The 19,190-nt window shown below is 39.8% G+C and overlaps 1 protein-coding gene across 1 annotated transcript in view; it reads right to left on the reverse strand.

Moving 5' to 3' along the window:
* Positions 1–900: 900 nt before the first annotated feature.
* The window catches only part of MTTP (microsomal triglyceride transfer protein), a 56,993-nt gene continuing 38,703 nt past the window's right edge, over positions 901–19,190 (reverse strand). The window contains exons 15-18 of the mRNA XM_068974786.1: positions 18,596–18,823; positions 9,250–9,374; positions 6,286–6,456; positions 901–4,725 (exon numbers count right to left, since the gene is read on the reverse strand). Of these exons, the coding sequence (XP_068830887.1) occupies positions 4,554–4,725; positions 6,286–6,456; positions 9,250–9,374; positions 18,596–18,823 (696 nt within the window). The 3' untranslated portion in view covers positions 901–4,553. The remainder of the gene's footprint in view (positions 4,726–6,285; positions 6,457–9,249; positions 9,375–18,595; positions 18,824–19,190) is intronic.

Raw genomic sequence — 19,190 nt, forward strand, 5'->3', positions numbered from 1 at the left:
GCTACTGTGTGCTCTGGTGGCACAGTCGGTAAAGGATCTGCCTGCAATGTGGGAGACCTGGGTTTGATCCCTGGGTTGGGAAGATCCCCTGGAGAAGGAAATGGCAATCCACTCCAGTATTCCTGCTTGGGAAATCCCATGGACAGAGGAGCCTGGTGGACTACAGTCCATGGGGTTGCAAAGAGTCGGACACAACTGAGTGACTAAGCACAGCACTGTGTGCTCAGCACTATATACATTCATTATCTCAAGGAATTCTTCAAACCACCCAGTGAAATAGGATTATCATACCTATTCTAAAGAGGACAAATAGAGTCATATGCCCCAAATCATTCAACCAACAGATTGTAGACCTGGAATTTCAAGTCACAACCTGCCGGTTCCACCCATCTGCTGTCCCCACTGTCTCAATTGACAACTAAATTAATGCAGAAAGTGCAGTGAATATTTGATCAACCTGAGTCCAGAACAGACTCTTAACTTTCAACTTCCCAGCTGAAACACGTGGGAAGCCCAATGACAGGATAGACATCTTGAACTCTGTCCCTCCTCCGCTGTACAGGAGCACATTTAGACTATTTTTAATATGTTTTAAGCTTTCAAATAAGTTTTTATGAATTTTAAAGTAAAGTAATTAGTGAAAACAGAACCGGAGCTTTACCAAGTGATTTGAGCCCTCCTTCCACGTTCTGGGGTTATCATCCCTCATTGCTCTCACCCCCACCACCATCATCACTAGCACCACCATCTTTGCTATGTCGACACTCGCTACTTCCATTCAATGTTCAGGCTCCAAGTTCTAGCCAGGGCATTTAAGCAATAAGAAAATTAAAGCAATTTATATTGGAAAGGAAGAAGCAAAACAGCCTTTATTTACAGATGATATGCTCTTTTATATAGAAAATCTTTAGGAATCTATCATAAGATATTAGAACTAACAAGTGAGTTCAGCAGGGTTGCAGGATACATGATCAAATACAAAAAATTGCATTTCTATACACTTGCAATGAAAAATTCGAAAATGAAAGTAAGAAAACAATTCCATTCACAATAGCATCAAAAATAATAGAACACTTGGAATAAATTTGACAAAAGAAGTGCAAAACTTATACTCTGAAAATTACAAAACATCGTTGAAAGTAATTTTAAAAGATTTCAGTAAGTGGAAAGGTGTCTCACATTCATGGATCAGGAGATATAATATTGTTAAGATGGTAATACTTCTTGAACTGATGCACAGATTCAATATAATCCTTATCAGAATCCCAGCTGTGTTTGTGGAAATTGACAAGCTAAATCCTAAAATTCATACGGAAACTCAAGGGACTCAGGATAGCCACAACAATCTTGAGAAAGAACAAAGTAGGTGGACTCACAGGTCACAATTTCAAAACTTACTATAAAGCAACAACAATCAAAAGAGTATCCTACTGGAATAAAGATAATATGCAGATTAATAGAATAAAACTGACAATTCAGAAGTGAGCCATTACACTTACAGTCAATTGATTTTCAACAAAGAAGACAATTTAGTGGGGAAAAAAAAATACTTTCAACAAATGCTGTTGGGACAACCAGGTGTCCACATACAAAAGAATGAATTTGGACCCCCTATTGCACATCATATATAAAGGTTAATTCAAACTAGATCAAATATTTAATTAAGAGCTAACTATGAAACTCTTAGAAGAAAACATAGGGGTAAATCTTTGTGACCTTGGACTTCCAGTGGTTTCTTGGATGTGACCAAAAGTACAAGCAACAAAAGAAAAAATAGATTACTTGCGTTTCACTACAATTAAAAACTCTTGTGTTTCAAAGAACATTATCAAGAGAGTGAAAAGACATCACACAGAATGGAAAAAATATTCAGAAATTATTTATCTGACAAGGGACTTACACCCCAAATATACAAGGAATTCTTACCACTCAATAATAAAGACAAATAATCCAATTTTTTTAAAGGCAAAGGATCTGAATAAACATATCTCCAAAGAACATAATAATATGCAGTGGCTAGAAAGTGCACTGAAGAATGCTCAACATCATTAGTCATTAGGGAAACACAAATCAAAACAATAGTGAAGTACCACTTCACATCCACTAGGATGGCTATAATTTTAAAAGGGCAGTAAGATTGTTGTTGAAGATAGGGAGATATCAGAAACCTTATACACTGCTGGTAGAAATGTAAAATGGGGTAGTCACGTGAAAAACAATTTGGCAATTCTTAAAAGTCTAAACATAGAATTGCTATTTGACCCAGCAATTCTACTATGAGGCATATACCCAAGAGAAATAAAAACATATGCTCACACAAAAATTTGTACACAAAAGTTCATAACAGAATTACTCATAATAACCAAAGGTGAAAACTACCCAAATGAACATCAACTGTTAAATGGTATATTTATATAATGGAATATTATTCAACTGTAAAAAGAGTCAAATACTGGTCACTAGTGCTAAAGAACCCGCCTGCCAGTGTAGGAGAGGTAAGAGACGTGGGTTCAATCCCAGGATCGGGAAGATCCCCTGGAGGAGGTCACGGCAACCCACTCCAGTAGTTTTGCCTGAAAAATCCCACGGACAGAGGAACCTGGCGGGCTACCGTACATGGGATCGCATAGTTGCACACTGCTGAGCCCGCACACACACACACCACACAGGCTGTTATCACAGAAGTAGCTGGGATGGGCCAAGCCTCACATGGCCAAGGTTTCTTAGCCCACAACATCTTGAGCTCAGTGCTCTGCATCAACTTGCTTTAGCTGCAACAACAGTACCTCTACAGAATGTTTCCTCCAAGGCCAATGCCACCACCACTACCAGTATCCCCCAAAACCCTCCTGGTTTTTAGTCTTTTTTCTTTTCTCAGTACCACAATAAGTGTGCTGGTCCAGAGTTTTAAAAAACTGGGCTTAGAGCTTGTTTTTAAGAGCTTCTGACTGCTGCTGTTTTCAGCAGTGTATTTTCCAAAGGATTCTGACCACTCATTAGAGCACCTGGCCTATTCTGCAGAGCCGTAGAGGCTCAGTTGTATGTGTATCTGTGCTCAGAAAGTGACAGTAACAGACAAATATGGTGCTCAAAGTAATGGATGGCTGGATGGCATCACTGACTCAATGGACACTAGTCTGAACAAACTCCTGGAGATAGTAAAGACGGAAGCCTGGTGTGCTGCAGTCCATGGGGTTACAAAGAGTTGGACATGACTTAGCGATTGAACAACAACTAAGTAATAGAAGACAAAAGCAATTCAGTAGGAATTCCACATATTTATTTCATCACATTTCATCTTAAATTTACAACTAATGGTGGGCTACTTAAACTTCCATTTTGTGTGTGTGTGTTTCATGGACAAGTAAGCACCTGTTATCTGTTTGGATCCTGTCACTAATACATGCGTCTGTTTTATTAATAAATACTTGAAAATTGTTAACATATGAAAAGGTGAAAACTATCCAAATGTCCATCAACTGATAAATGGCATATTTATCTAATGGGATGTTATTCAACAGTAAAAAGAGTAAAGTACTGATTGCCGGTAGTAAAGAACCCACCTGCCAATACAGGAGGCGTAAGAGATGTCTCTTTTAATGTTTCTTTTAATTTGTACAGATGGAGACACTCTTTTCTTGATTTCATAGTTTAGAATCCAAATCCATCAGTTTCTTAAAGTATTATTAAGTTCTCCCAGCTTTTGTAGATTGTAGTCCAACAGATTGGAACTCCCACCACAAAACAATTGATCGAAAGATAAAAAAATGATGAATACTTGAGGATCTTCCTTATAAAGGACAGTGGACCATACTGAAGTCTCAAAGAGACGCAGCACAAAAAAAGTCAAATGGAGTTCCTGAAGTTAATATTTCTAATTCTGGTAAGCTCAGTCTGACATTTTTGTAAGGCAGAAGGCAGAAGACTGACAGGCTTTCTTCTAGCAATCTATGTGGCCCGCAGAGAGGTGAGATGGTACGTGTCAATTCTGTGTGCCTCCTACCTCAAGGCTCAATAAAACTAACAATAGAAGAGATAAATATTAACTCTTGAACATGGTTGACAGAAGCCTTTAAAAGTCATGTCCCTTTTCCCTCATGCCCCCTAAAAACAGCAACAAAAAGCTCTACTTTCCTGACTGGGCATGTTTGGTAGAGACAAGCCATGTAAGATTTTACCAAGGACTTCATACACTGATTGAACATTTTTGAAACAAAATTGTGCTCCCCCAAGAGTGTGTATGCCTTTTTTTTTTTAATAGTTTCTTTTTAGGGCAGAACAAGTTTCACAATAGTAAATGTAATTTGAGAGAGATGCAGGAAAACTTTGAATGCTACTAAAAGTATCACATAGATTGGCTCAGAATGACACTGTAGGTAGTATCGAATGATTCAGGCCCAAACTTAATTATGTGAGGTTTTTTATCATGTTTCACAAAACTCTTAAATACAGGTAAATATGTAAACACTGTGCTCTCAGAGAGCAATACTTAGGCATGTCACATCGTATCCCTTCCGGCGAGATGGAGTCTAGTGAAACAGCCCCCATCAGTTTTAAAACCAACCACTGGAACTACTCTCTGGTTGAGGAGCAAACACCACCTTGCACATGTCAGAGTTCTCTTGGTGCAGCGGGAATTCACATCCTCCTATTAGGCTTTCTTTTCTCTTCCGAGAAACATAACCTCTGCCTGTGGACAGCCTTTCATATTTTGTCTCAAATTGCCTGCATAAAAACAACAATAACAAAATCACACACATATTAAAGTCACACCACACCCATCAGAGCCCAGTTATTGAATGAACACTTCAAGCTTCTGAGTCAAAGCCATTTGAGAAAGGATGACAGTACCAAAGCTTTCATTCCCATGAGGGGGTGATTTTTTTCTTCCCATTTCGTTGCCCACCAACAGATACACTTCACAGGCCTGGGATATGAGAGTCCTGCCACTCATTTTTCTGGCATGAAGGACCAAATGCCTCTCAGAGTTTTGGAAATGCTGCTAAGTTTTCTAGGCCTTGCTATGTCCCCCATCCCTCATTCCAGGGGCCCTGCCTTTGGGGTACACCCCTTTTAGTAAGGAGCAAATCCATCTGGATTTAAGCCAACAATGCTGAGCGGGAAACAACCCCAGAGCTCTGGGCCAAGTGAAATGTGGAACCAGATCAGTTAGCCTTGTGCCTGGGCTCCTGGTCACTGCATTTTGACCACTGGAAGGTTGATTTTCTTTTTAATGTGTTAATGGAGGTTTATTCTAGACGTGTGTGTGTGTGTGTGTGTGTGTGTGTGTTAGTCGTTCATTCACATCCAACTCTTTGTGAGCCCACGGACTGTAGCCCGCCAGGCTCCTCTGACCATTGGATTTTCTAGGCAAGAATACTAGAGAGGGTAGCCTTTCCCTTCTCCAGGGGCTCTTCCTGACCCAAGGACTGAACCCAGGTCTACTGCATTGGCAGGCGGATTCTTTATCATCTGAGCCACCAGGGAAGTCCATTCTAGACATAAGTTAATATAAATTAGTAACTGCTTAATAGCCTCAGGGAAGCTTCCCTGGTGGCTCAGATGGTAAAGAATCTGCCTGTAATGTAAAAGACCTGCGTTTGATCTCTGGGTTGGGAAGATCCTTAGGAGAACGCAATGTCTACCCATTCCAGTGTTCCTGCCTGAAGAATTCCATGGACAGAGGAGCCTGGCAGGCTATAGTTCATGGGGTCACAAAGAGTTGAACACAACTGAGAGACTGAGCATGCACACACAAGTACTCTAATAAAAGCATGTTTTTTAAAATTCAAAATCCCCAACACTTAAGCTTGAGCCAAAATTTAAACCAGGTCAAGTTGCTGTTATATGGATTACATAAAACTTGTGAATTCATTCGGGTTTTTAAGCCATGGTAAATGATTGTCAGATGTTCTGTTTTGAGCTTTCTATCCAAGAGAAAACTGTGAAAACAGCTGATAGTAAACATGCATCTAGTGTTTTTGCTGAAACTATGTGGAAACTTACACTAAATCAAATCTCTTTGTTGCCTTGATAAATTATTTCTGGGCTAGAATATGATGTTATCTCCAGAATCAAATGAACTTGTCATTATAGTTTCTTGGCCTGCTAGAAACTGACATTTTCTTTTAGTCTTATCAATTATTCTTTACTCATTTAAAGAAAATTCATGTCTCACTGGGTTTTACCATTTTCCTTTAATTTCTGTGGAATGCTCAAATTTGGGTGCAAGTTCCTGGTGAACTCTTGATGTCCCTGGAACATTCCATAAGTCCTGTTTCTTACCTGTATGGAACATCTTCCTTGTCCATCTGCAGACAAACTAAAAATGGGTACTGAGAAAACTGCACCGTGGAGATAAACTCCAAGCCTGCTTCTGTTTCTGCACCAATTTCCAAGCCAGCTTTCACAAAAGAGGAGTCCACTGTGATGTCACCAGTTATTAACACACTTACCCTAAAAATTGAGCAAAATAATCCATGAATCACATTTAACTGAGCTGAACTAACAGACCATGGGGTCTGAATTTCTGACATTGATAACTTGAAAGGTGACCTAAATTTGCTTAGAATTCTGTTGGAATTATCCAGTGCCTGGATAGTTCTAGGAATTGGCCAGTGAAAATTTGCCTTACCTCTGAGTCCTCTCCCAGCCTTCAGTTCTAAATGTGGAAATGAAATGTCTATCTGACATTAATGTTTGATAAGGGCATACCAAGAGCCAAGAGGAAAAGATGCCTGGGATCTGGTCCTTTCAGAAAGTCAGAAATACCTGATTATCTTAAAATCTAAGCTTACCCAGAAGACAGCTGATGTTTACAACAATTTTCTTGGTACCGATCTCTCTTTTGGCTTCTATGTAGTTATTTTAATTCATTTCATTACTTTCTCTAAAAGGTCTTTGGTGACAGAAGTCTATGGTTGCCAAGATATTTTTTTTTAAATATATAGTATCATGAAGAACAATTCCTATAGCATGTACATTGCATGGCTCAGAAAGGACAGATATCATAGGTTCTCCAATGATCACCTAGACAGACTGGACTGAGTAGGATAAAGTCTTGGAGGAAAATGAAGAGGATAAGCAATTCTAGTAGAAGGCTTACCTCTGGGACCACTCTAATTTAATTGCAGACTTCAGATGAAATCTGAGTTGTACGCTACACTCTTTTGATAGACCTACTAATGCTTGCCGTCCTACTCACAGCACACTTGCTGCCATTGCCAGTGAAAAGTAGGTCAGAGGTGGTAGCATTTAAATCCCTGAACCCTTTACCATACCTTCTCGTATCTTACACTCAACAAAGGCTTAGACCATCTTTAAATGAGCAAATGGTAAACTGAAGGTGAATTGGATATAATGTGGACACTGGCAGACAATCAGGGATATTGTGTCCCTTTCAAAAAGCCAGCTTTTTTTTCCTTTTTTTTTTTTGGCATTGCTGTCGTTGACTTCCTTCTGCAAATAATTCAACTCAGTTTAATTTGGGAAAACTTCTATCCAGAAAATACATCAGAAAGACAAGAAAAATGACTGATTTGGTGGGAAGCCCTAAATTACATTGCTTATCCCTCTGAAAGCTTCTCCCATTTCTCATTCTTTGGTTCCTTTCAGTAACCCTGAGGCTCATCTTTCATGTTAAGTGTGCTACCTTTTGATTTTTCTCAATTCTTTCACCCATCGTTCAAAATAGATTTTAAAAATCTAATTTTAGCACTCCTATCTCACTTCTGCCCCACTGTATTTTTAAATATCCAAAAATGTAAAAATCAATTTCATTTTCTTTTCTTCAATGCTATAACAAACAGAAGAAAAATTATTTTGATTATAATGCTAGTTCAAAGATGCTTTAAGGTCAAAATAAAATGCTTTCATTTGATCTGATGGGTCAATTAAAAAAGCTAAAGGACCTGAGAAAATTCTATTTAGAAAAATGAACACTGATAAATACATTTAAAGGACTCAGAATATTTAAGACTTAGATTTTTCACAAAAGTGATCATCTTTTTATTTTTCTCCACTGAAGACAGCAAAAGAAGAAAGATTTTAAATCTCAACTAGAGGGATAAGCTAAAATAATTTGCTTAAAAGTAAAGTTTTCTGACAGCATTGTCAACTACTAAAGTGGAATATTTTGTTACCCTGCTTATTTTATGACTGCAGCCGTGAAATTAAAAGACACTTGCTCCTTGGAAGAAAAGCTATGACCAACCTAGACAGCATATTAAAAAGCAAAACAAAGGTCTGTCTAGTTAAAGCTATGGTTTTTCCAGTAGTCATGTATGGATGTGAGAGTTGGACCATAAAGAAAGCTGAGCACTGAAGAATGGATGCTTTTAAACTGTGGTGTTGGAGAAGACTCTTGAGAGTCCCTTGGACTGCAAGAAGATCAAACCAGTCAATCCTAAAGGAAATCAGTCCTGAATATTCATTGGAAGGACTGATGCTCAAGCTCCAATACTTTGTCCCCCTTATGCGAAGAACTGACTCCTTGGAAAAGACCCTGATTCTGGGAAAGACTGAAGGCAGGAGAAGGGGATGACAGAGAATGAGATGGTTGGATGGCATCACCAACTCGATGGACATGAGTTTGAGCAAGCTCCAGGAGTTGGTGGTGGACAGGGAAGCCTGGCGTGCTGCAGTCCATGGGATCACAAGGAGTTGGACACGACTGAGCGACTAAACTGAACCGAAAGTGGAATACCAAGAGAAGATGGATGTCTCACCCACTGGGCAAGCTGTCCATGGATGTCTTTAAAAGCAAGAAGATCCTTCTCTAAGTTGTATTATATACCTACCTGGTCATAAGGATCTATGGTAAGGTTGACTCCCGTGGTTACTTCCTACTCTATGATTTAATGATTACAGATAGAAAGCATAGATTTCGAGGGGTTGGAAGGTTAAAGAATTTCAAAACCATATCTCTGCATATAGAGAACAGACTCATGGTTGCCAAGGAGGAGAGGGATGGGGAAGGGAAGGACTGGGAGTTTGCTATGAGAAGTGGCAAATTATTATATATAGAATGGATAAATAACCAGGTCCTACTATATACCACAGGGAACTATATTCAATATTCTATGATAAACCATAATGGAAAAGAATATGAAAAAGAACATATATATGTTCAGTAAAACCGAATCATTTTTCTATACAGCAGAAATTCACACTGTAAATCAACTATACGCCAATATAATTAAAAAAGAAATATCTGTGGTTCTTTTCGTAGAGTACTGTACATATGCTTACCGATTTTTCACTCGGGTTTTAGATTCACGATACCACAGACTAAACTCCATGGCACCTGTAATATCAATAGCTAGACCACCCTGAACATCCATATTGGCCTTAAGTCCAGATTGCAGCTGAAGCTCCTAGAAACAAAAATATGCAATAATAGTCAGAAGGAGAAAGGGAAGGAGGAGGAGGGGAAAGGGGAAGGTGAAGGGAGAGGGGAGGAGAAGCGGCAGCACAATTCAGCCGGCCCTTTTCTAATAGCACATTCCTCCTGCAATGCCACTGGAGTTGTGTTACCGTTGAAGTCTTTCTCTAGGCTGGGAAACACATTCTAATCTTGATCACTGGAAGTAGATTACTGATAATGCTACATTGGGTAATCAACCAAAATAATAAAGAAGTAAAGTGTCAGTTGAGAAGGGTGCTTTCTCTCAATCGTTGCCTCACTTTGGGAGGAATATGGTTCTCAAAGTGTGGTTCTCTGATGAGTAGCAGGAGCATCTATGGAACGTGTTAGGAATGCAAGCTCCCTATCTACCGAATTAGAAACTCTGAGGGTGGTGCCCACGATTGAGCCCAGGGATCTGTGTTTTAACAAGCCCTCATGTGATTCTGATGTACCCAAATTTGAGAGCCACCAGACTAGGAAAAATGAAGCCATCTCCATCGGAAATCCAGCATTGGCTTTGGGGTGGGGATGAGGGCTGGGATAAATGATTTCCAGAAGTCCTTTAGCACTTCTGTAGTTATGTGCTGTGTCAAATAAAGTAAACTGCATCTTGCTGGCAAATGTAAGGAAAGATAAAAACTGCTGGTGCAGTATACAAATTCTACTAATTGCCTAGGAAAGGAAAGCTGGGAAAGAAAGGCAGGGTAACTTAACTAAGCCTTAATACCCTATTGTTTGATGTTTGGAATGACATCAATATAACAAAAAAGATCAACATGAACCCCACAGCATATTCCAGAGTGACAGTAATCATGTACAAACATAGTCCATCCTCAGCAACTTAGTAGTTGTCTGAAGCCCGTTGTTTTATTGCCAGCATATACCTTTTAAGCCTTGCAATTTCTGTGTACACTAGACGAAGTGATGTTTGCTGAAAACTTCTTCAGCTGGGTTGGAATCAGATTGCCCGGGGACAATGTTGGAAATGACCACAGTTCTTCGAAAAAGGCTCAGTACTTTTAATTTTTATATTCTTCCAAAAATCTTAGGTTCATGGCAAGTGGCAGCATGACTAACTGCTTTAGGTAGCTGCCCTCCTCAGACCAAACAAACCACGCTTTCATCAACTATTAATGCTGCAATTTTAATTTCTAGAGAGGATTGTGTTGGTCATTGATCTCCCTGGATTTTCTCCAACTTTCCAAAAAGAGTGGCAAGAATCTCAGTCATAGAACTAGGTTTACTAAAAAAGTCTGATTGTGGCATGAAACTACCTTTGGTCTGAAAGACATTCAGCTGAAAACATGAGATTCTTGACACAGAGCTCGGGACACATTAGGAGACAGCCCTAAGGATATCTACTGCTACATTAGGTCTAGAACAAAATGGCATTGTGGAAGGATGCAGAGGTTGTCTCGGGCATCACAACTAGTATGAAGGAACACAAATTATCCTGAAAAAACCCAAATAATCATGTTCAAATTGTAACCCATGCCTATGAACTACAGAACCAAGATACAAATTCTGCATTTGTACCATGATGGTGTCTGCTTCCAAATGGGCCCTATTGTGTGCCCTGCCTCAAAAGTATTTCTTTCTTTGCATCATATTCTATGTTTCCAATTTGAAAGCTATAATCTTGTTAGTCCACCCAACTCAGCAGAGGTCTATGATGTAGACTTTGGTTTTCCCACTGACCATACATTACGTGGATCTCAAAACACACCATGCACCATGGGAAAGAACATTTCACGGCTATTAGACAATGTGCCTTTTGTGGGGAGAGAGCATTTCCACTGCAGTGTGGGTTTTGAGGAGAGCCTTGGATTGCTGGGAAGATTCCATCTCTCACACAAAGGGATCAAAGAAAAATTCTTACATATATTCACAGAGGAATATGTTCAGGATAGACCACTGACACCAGTAGAAGGACAAACCACTCTTTTATTCATGAAAGGGACTAAATCACACAACACAGTGGTTCTAATTTTTGAGGGATGTAAAATGAGTAGGACTAACACAAGCTGGAATCAAGATTGCCGGGAGAAATATCAATAACCTCAGATATGCAGATGACACCACCCTTATGGCAAACAGTGAAGAGGAACTAAAGAGTCTCCTGATGAAAGTGAAAGAGGAGAGTGAAAAAGTTGGCTTAAAACTCAACATTCAGAAACGAAGATCATGGCATCTGGTCCCATCACTTCATGGGAAATAGATGGGGAAACAGTAGAAACAGTGTCAGACTTTATTTTTTTGGGCTCCAAAATCACTGCAGATGGTGACTGCAGCCATGAAATTAAAAGACACTTACTCCGTGGAAGGAAAGTTATGACCAACCTAGATAGTATATTCAAAACCAGAGACATTACTTTGCCGACTAAAGTCCGTCTAGTCAAGGCTATGGTTTTTCCAGTAGTCATGTATGGATGTGAGAGTTGGACTGTGAAGAAGGCTGAGCGCTGAAAAATTGATGCTTTTGAACTGTGGTGTTGGAGAAGACTCTTGCAAGTCCCTTGGACTGCAAGGAGATCTAACCAGTCCATTCTGAAGGAGATCAGCCCTGGGATTTCTTTGGAAGGAATGATGCTGAAGCTGAAACTCCAGTACATTGGCCACCTCATGCGAAGAGTTGACTCATTGGAAAAGACTTTGATGCTGGGAGGGATTGGGGGGCAGAAGGAGAAGGGGACGACCGAGGATGAGATGGCTGGATGGCATCACTGACTCAATGAACTTGAACCTGAGTGAACTCCGGGAGTTGGTGATGGACAGGGAGGCCTGGCGTGCTGCGATTCATGGGGTCGCAAAGAGTTGGACATGACTGAGCGACTGAACTGAACTGAACTGAATGGTTTTTGGGTATCTGTTGTGCCCCTTGAAGCTCTATATTTCATATCTCATTTCATTTCCATACAAATCTTCCATGGTTGGCATTATATCTGAAGATTGAAAAGAAAAATGAGGCTTGAAGCCTACCTGTGGAGCTAGACTGAATATCCAGATGGTCTCTAGTGGGAAGACTTTTCTACTACCATACATGACTATCACAAAATCATAACTCTCACTTGTCTCCTACTGTGCAAGGAGGCCTGTTCTAAGAAATATGGCAAAAAAAAGATAAAGTACAGATGTATGGGCTTCCCTGGTGGCTCAGCAGTAGAGCACCCACCTGCCAATGCAGGAGACTCGGGTTCAATCTCTGGGTCAGGAAGATCCCTTGGAGTAGGCAATGACAAACCACTCCAGTATTCTTGCCTGGGAAACCCTGTGGACTGAGGAGCCTGGTGGGCTACAGACCATGGCATCACAAAAGAGCCAGACATGATTTAGTGACTAAACAGCAATAGGTTTACATCCTGTTTGACTCAGAGTGCATATTTAATTCTTGCCCATGAACTAGAAGAAGATACTGGAGCTTTGTATTTGTAGCTAATAGGACCCCTTTGATCTTTTACTTTTGGTACTAAAGGTACTTATAGCTCAGACACCCATGTTTTGATAACTCATCCCATTGCTTCCATTCAGGAAAGTATGTTCTTTGCTGGCTAAAGAGGATCCCCCTATTAATCTGACTTTATCAAACATCCTTCTCTGAAGAGTAATCCAATTAGCCAAAACAGAGAGAGAGAGTACAGAGTAATTCCATCTGCCCTGGTGGCTGTGACATCCCTCAACTGCCAAAATTTCCTTCAATGTCAGCACTTGACCTAGAGTGGTATGTGCCTCTCAAGCTGGAATTGCATTACTGGAGTGCTCTGCAGAGCCAGGGACTCAAACAGCTCATTTCTATAATAAATTGAGATCTGCAAAATACTTCAACTTAAAATACACTGTCACTGTGCTATGTTTAATAGCTAAGTGAAGATCTTTCTCTTAGAATATGTCTGTGGTGCCCTAGCTTAATTAATAAAAAAAAATACAATAACTTAATCACTTTGCTGTTTGGTAGAAACTTACACATTTTAAATCAGCTATACTTCAATTAAAAAATTGTTTTTAAAAAAGAAAAACCATAAAGAAATCTAGATCAGGGCTTGGCAAACTATGGACTGCAGGCAGACCTGGCCCACTGACAACTTTTGTAAATAAAATTTTATTGGAACACTGATGCACTCATATGTTAATATATCATTTATAGCTATTGTCACTTTACAATGGCAGAGACCATATGTCTCACAGAGTCTGAACTATTTACTTTTTCCCCTTTATATAAATTGTTTCCCAACCCTGGTCTAGATTACTATTTATGTTTGCATCAAGTTTAATATCTGATTTAGACATTAAGCATTGCTGATGGGAAGGTGAGTACGTATAGATGATATTGAACTGTTATTATTCCTGCATCTTAAATTGTGAACTACTTTCTCAGCACTCTTTGGACTTCTTCAGAGATTCTTTCATTATGAATGCATTTCCCCAGCACTTCCCTGGTGGTCCAGGGGTTAAGAATCCACCTTGCAATGCTGGGGACACCGGTTTGATCTCTGGTCTGGGAAAATCCCACACACTGTGGAGCCACAACTACTGAGCCCACGTGCTGCAACTGTTGAAGTCTGTGTGCCTAGTTTTGCTGCACTCCACAACAAGAGAAGCCACCACAGTGAGAAGCCTGCATACCTAGAGAAAGCCCATGTGCAGCAATGAAGACCCACCACAGCCCTCCAACTAAAAAAAAAGATTATCTCCCACAGGTAGTACTTTAATGGAAATATGCAGTGTAATGATGTGCAGTTCTCTGATTAATTTGAGAACATTTTTTCATGTGTGATTTTGAGAATTAAGGGGTATTAGAGGCATTGCTGGTTTCCTTCTTTTCATTCATAGTAACAGAAACACAGTTTTGTTTAGAGTGTCAGTACAACCACCAAAAAAAACTATTTTTACCAGCTTCTCTTGCAACTAGAGAGAGCCATATGACACAGTTTTGGTCACAACAAGGGACTTCCATTTGCAGATGGTTTTCTTTTTTAGAAATAGATAAGGCTTGTAAGATAGTTCTTGAAAAGAGTCAGACTCTGCTGCCCCTTACCCTTCCCTCTTCCTTCCTGGAATGAGAAATTAGTGCTGGAAGTACAACAGCCATCTGAGAATCTTGAGGTGGCAAGAATGAAGAATAATAAAGAAAGGGAATTAATTTCTAGTTGCAACCAATGACGTTTGGGTGGATTTTTAGGAAATCTGATACTTCAGGTCACTTACAGATCTTAAAATTTTTGATTTCATAAGCAAAACCCAACATATCAAAATCCTCAAGTTATCCACCAAAGAACAAAACTAATAAAAAATTGAATCATCTGTTCCAAATATCTCACTTTATGTGTAGGAATTCCTGATATAAAGCTATGAAGTAACTTCCCAAGAGTACACAGGAGGTAACTCAGTTCAATTCAGTTCAGTTCAGTTGCTCAGTCGTGTCCGACTCTTTGCAACCCAATGGAATGCAGCACACCAGGCTTCCCTCTCCATCTCCAACTCTGGGAGTTTACTCAAACTCATGTCCATCCAGTCAGTGATGCCATCCAACCATCTCATCCTCTGTCATCCCCTCTCCTCCCACCTCCAATCTTTCAGAGCATCAGGGTCTTTTCAAATGAGTCAGTTTTTCACATCAGGTGAACAAAGAATTGGAGTTTCTGCTTTAGCATTAGTCCTTCCAATGAATATTCAGGTCTGATTTCCTTTAGGATGGACTGCTTGGATCTCCTTGCTGTCTAAGGGACTCTCAAGAGTCTTCTCTAACACTACACTTCAAAAGCATCAATTCTCCGGTGCTCAGCTTTCTTTATAGTCCAACTCTTACACCCATACATGACTACTGGAAAAACCATAGCTTTGACTACACGGACCTTTGTTGGCAAAGTAATGTCTCTGCTTTTTAATATGCTGTCTAGGTTGGTCACAACTTTCCTTCCAAGGAGTAAGCATCTTTTTATTTCATAGCTGTAGTCACATCTGCAGTGACTTTGATTTTATTTTGCCCCAAAAATTAAAGTCTGTCACTGTTTCCACTGCTCCCCCAACAATTTCCCATGAAGTGGTGGGACCAGATGCCATGATCTTCATTTCTGAATGCTGAGTTTTAAGCCAACTTTTTCACTCTTCTCTTTCACTTTCATCAAGAGGCTCTTTAGTTCTTCTTCACTGTCTGCCATAAGGGTGGTGTCATCTGCATATCTGAGGTTATTGATATTTCTCTCAGAAATATGATTCCAGTTTGTGCTTCATCTAGCCCAGTGTTTCTCATGATGTACTCTGCATATAAGTTAAATAAGCAGGGTGACAATATACAGCCTTGACGCACTCCTTTCCCTAATTGGAACCAGTCTGTTGTTCCATGTCCAGTTCTAACTTTTGCTTCTTGACCTGCATACAGATTTCTCAGGATGCAGGTCAGGTGGTCTGGTATTCCCATCTCTCTCAGAATTTTCCACAGTTTATTGTGATCCACACAGTCAAAGGCTTTGGCATAGTCAATAAAGAAGAAATAGATGTTTTTCTGAAACTCTCATGCTGTTTCAGTGACCCAGTGGATGTTGGCAATTTGATCTCTGGTTCCTCTGCCTTTTTGAAAATCAGCTTGAACATGTGGAAGTTCATGGTTCATGTACTGTTGAAGCCTGGCTTGGAGAATTTTGAGCATTACTTTGCTAGCATGTGAGATGAGTGCAATTGTGCGGTAGTTTGAACATTCTTTGGCATTGCCTTTCTTTGGGATTGGAATGAAAATGGACCTTTTCCAGTCCTGAGGCCACTGCTGAGTTTTCCAAACTTGCTGGCATATTGAGTGCAGCACTTACACAGCATCATCTTTCAGGATTTGAAGCAGCTCAACTGGAATTCCATCACCTCCACTAGCTTTGTTTGTAGTGATGCTTCCTAAGGCCCACTTGACTTGACATTCCAGAATATCTGGCTGTAGGTGAGTGATCACACCATCGTGATTATCTGGGTCATGAAAATCTTTTTGTACAGTTCTTCTGTGTATTCTTGCCACGTCTTCTTAATATCTTCTGCTTCTGTTAGATCCATACAATTTTTGTCCTTTATTGTGTCCATCTTTGCATGAAATGTTCCCTTGGTATCTCTAATTTTCTTGAAGAGATCTCCAGTTTTTCCCACTCTATTTTTTTCCTCTATTTCTTTGCATTGATCACTGAGGAAGGCTTGCTTATCTCTCCTTGCTGTTCTTTGGAACCCTGCATTCAAATGGGTATATCTTTCCTTTTCTTCTTTGCTTTTTGCTTCTCTTCTTTTCACAGCTATTTGTAAGGCCTCCTCAGACAGCCATTTTGCTTTTTTGCATATATTTTTCTTAGGGGTGATCTTGATCCCTGTCTCCTGTACAATGTCATGAACCTCCATCCATAGTTCATCAGACACTCTATCAGATCTAGTCCCCTAAATCTATTTCTCACTTTCACTGTATAATTGTAACAGATTTGATTTAGGTCATACCTGAGTGGTCTAGTCGTTTTCCCTACTTTTTTCAATTTAAGCCTGAATTTGGCAATAAGGAGTTCATGATCTGAGCCACAGTCAGCTCCCTGTCTTGCTTTTGCTGACTGTATAGAGCTTCTCCATCTTTGGCTGCAAAGAATATAATCAATATGATTTTGGTATTGACCATCTGGTGATATCCACATGTAGTTTTCTCTTGTGTTGTTGGAAGAGGGTGTTTGCTATGACCAGTGCATTCTCTTGGCAAAACTCTATTAGCCTTTGCCCTGCTTCATTCTGCATTCCAAGGCCAAATTTGCCTGTTACTCCAGGTATCTCTTGACTTCCTAGTTTTGCATTCCAGTCCCCTATAATGAAAAGGACATCTTTTTGGGGTGTTAGTTCTAGAAGCTCTTGTAGGTCTTCATAGAACCATTCAACCTCAACTTCTTCAGCAGTACTGGTCGGGGCATAGACTTGGATTACTGTGATATTGAATGGTTTGCCTTGGAAACGAACAGAGATCATTCTGTCGTTTTTGAGATTGCATCCAAGTACTGCATTTTGGACTCTTGTTGACTATGATGGCTACTCCATATCTTCTAAGGGATTCTTGCCCACAGTAGTAGATATAATGGTTATCTGAGTTAAATTTGCCCATTCCAGAAGGAAACTAGTGGAGGCAAAAGTCAAACCTAGGCTATTACTTCTGAATAAACCACAAAAGCAAACTTCCCCAGCAAGTCCTATAGTCTGTACATTTTAATCCAATCTCCTCATTCTTCTTCAACTCAAAAATACAAGTTAGAGTGCAAGTGATCACTTTAAGGATTTTTCATAAGATCCTCTTTTTAGCAAATATTCCATTTTTATATTGCTATGCTTAGTAAGACAGGAAATGTCAAGTCATTAAAGAAAAAAAAATTAAACAACAAACACAGTGAAACTCAAAGGTTATTCAGATTAACCCTCTTCTGTTTCTGAGAAAATTCCATGAGGCAGACCACTCCCACCCTACAGTGACCTCATCACCTAAATCTTACCACACAGAATATACTATTGTCATATCTTAGTACAGTAATGTAAGATTTAGGAGTGAAGAAAATTGAAAACTATTCTGAAGAATGCAGGTCAAGTGAATGAAAGTACTCTTATTCTTTAACAATGAATGGACCGTTGTAAGGTTCTGTGAAGATGAGAATGTGGGGCAAAGAGTGTCCATTAAATGTGGTTGGTGTCAGTGCTTGCTTGTGCCTCTACTGATATGGTAGGGAGGACGCACTACTTGAATCTGTACTAATGTCGTCATGTTAAATGTCATCAGTAACTTATGAAGCTTGTAGTTCAGTGCTTGTGTTCAGAAAAAAATATCATCTTAGTACCCAAGAAAGCCAAGTGAAAGAAATAAGGCCACCTGTCCTCTGTTGAATCCTAAGTTATTTTCTCCATAGTTTTTTCTGTTCACATCAGTTTCCTTCCCCCGCTTTTAGTTTTACTGAGATACAATGACATTATATTACACTCACATTGAGTAGTGCCTCTTTTGCCTCGACAGTGAGAAGACATCTTAATCAGATAATACAGGCAAAAGAAAACCCATTTTCCTGTAGGTAAGGAGAAAGGACAATAATGCCAAGAGGGTCGGATGCTTAGAATGTTAGCTCCAAGGTGAGTGGAACTTTATCTTGTATCCTCCATGTGTACAAAATGTGACTAGTATATTCAGTATTCACGTGCAGACTGAATTACCTGGGAATGATCTATTAGCAGAAGAAGTCCTTTCACCACACTCATAGGGTCACTAGAGGCTGACAGCATTTTGGACATCAAATCACTGTATCCGTTGAAAAAAGTGACAGGTCTGAGCTGAACATCAAAGAGGAGAGCTGACAAGCCAGCATAGGAGTCAAGGTTCTCTTCCCCCTCATCAGGAGTGGCTGCAATTAATGCCTCCAGTCCTTGGGCTTCAATGACCACCTAGGGAAAACGGATATAGCATTCATGACATTAGTTCCCTGCCTGTTCTGTACTAGAGGGTAAGCTACACCTACAACTTTCCTGGGGTTCCAAAAGTTGCCTGCATCTACAAAAAGTAAACAAAAAATAAAACAAAAACAGCTCTGTGCCTGAGTATGAGTTTGTTTTCTTCTTTCTTCTTTGTTTTCTTCATTTAATTCTCACAGCCACACTTGGAGGTACATGTGATTGTATCCAGTTTGTAGATGAAGCCTGAAAAAACACTCAGATGGTAGAGATAGGTCTCAAACCTCTTCTGTCTGACTGCAAAGCATGAACTTTCCATTTAATGGCGTCATCCTAGAGACACAGTCTCTGCAGAATTGTC

Source organism: Capricornis sumatraensis, chromosome 7 (genome assembly GCF_032405125.1).
Source record: "Capricornis sumatraensis isolate serow.1 chromosome 7, serow.2, whole genome shotgun sequence".
Taxonomy (NCBI): Eukaryota; Metazoa; Chordata; class Mammalia; order Artiodactyla; family Bovidae; genus Capricornis; species Capricornis sumatraensis.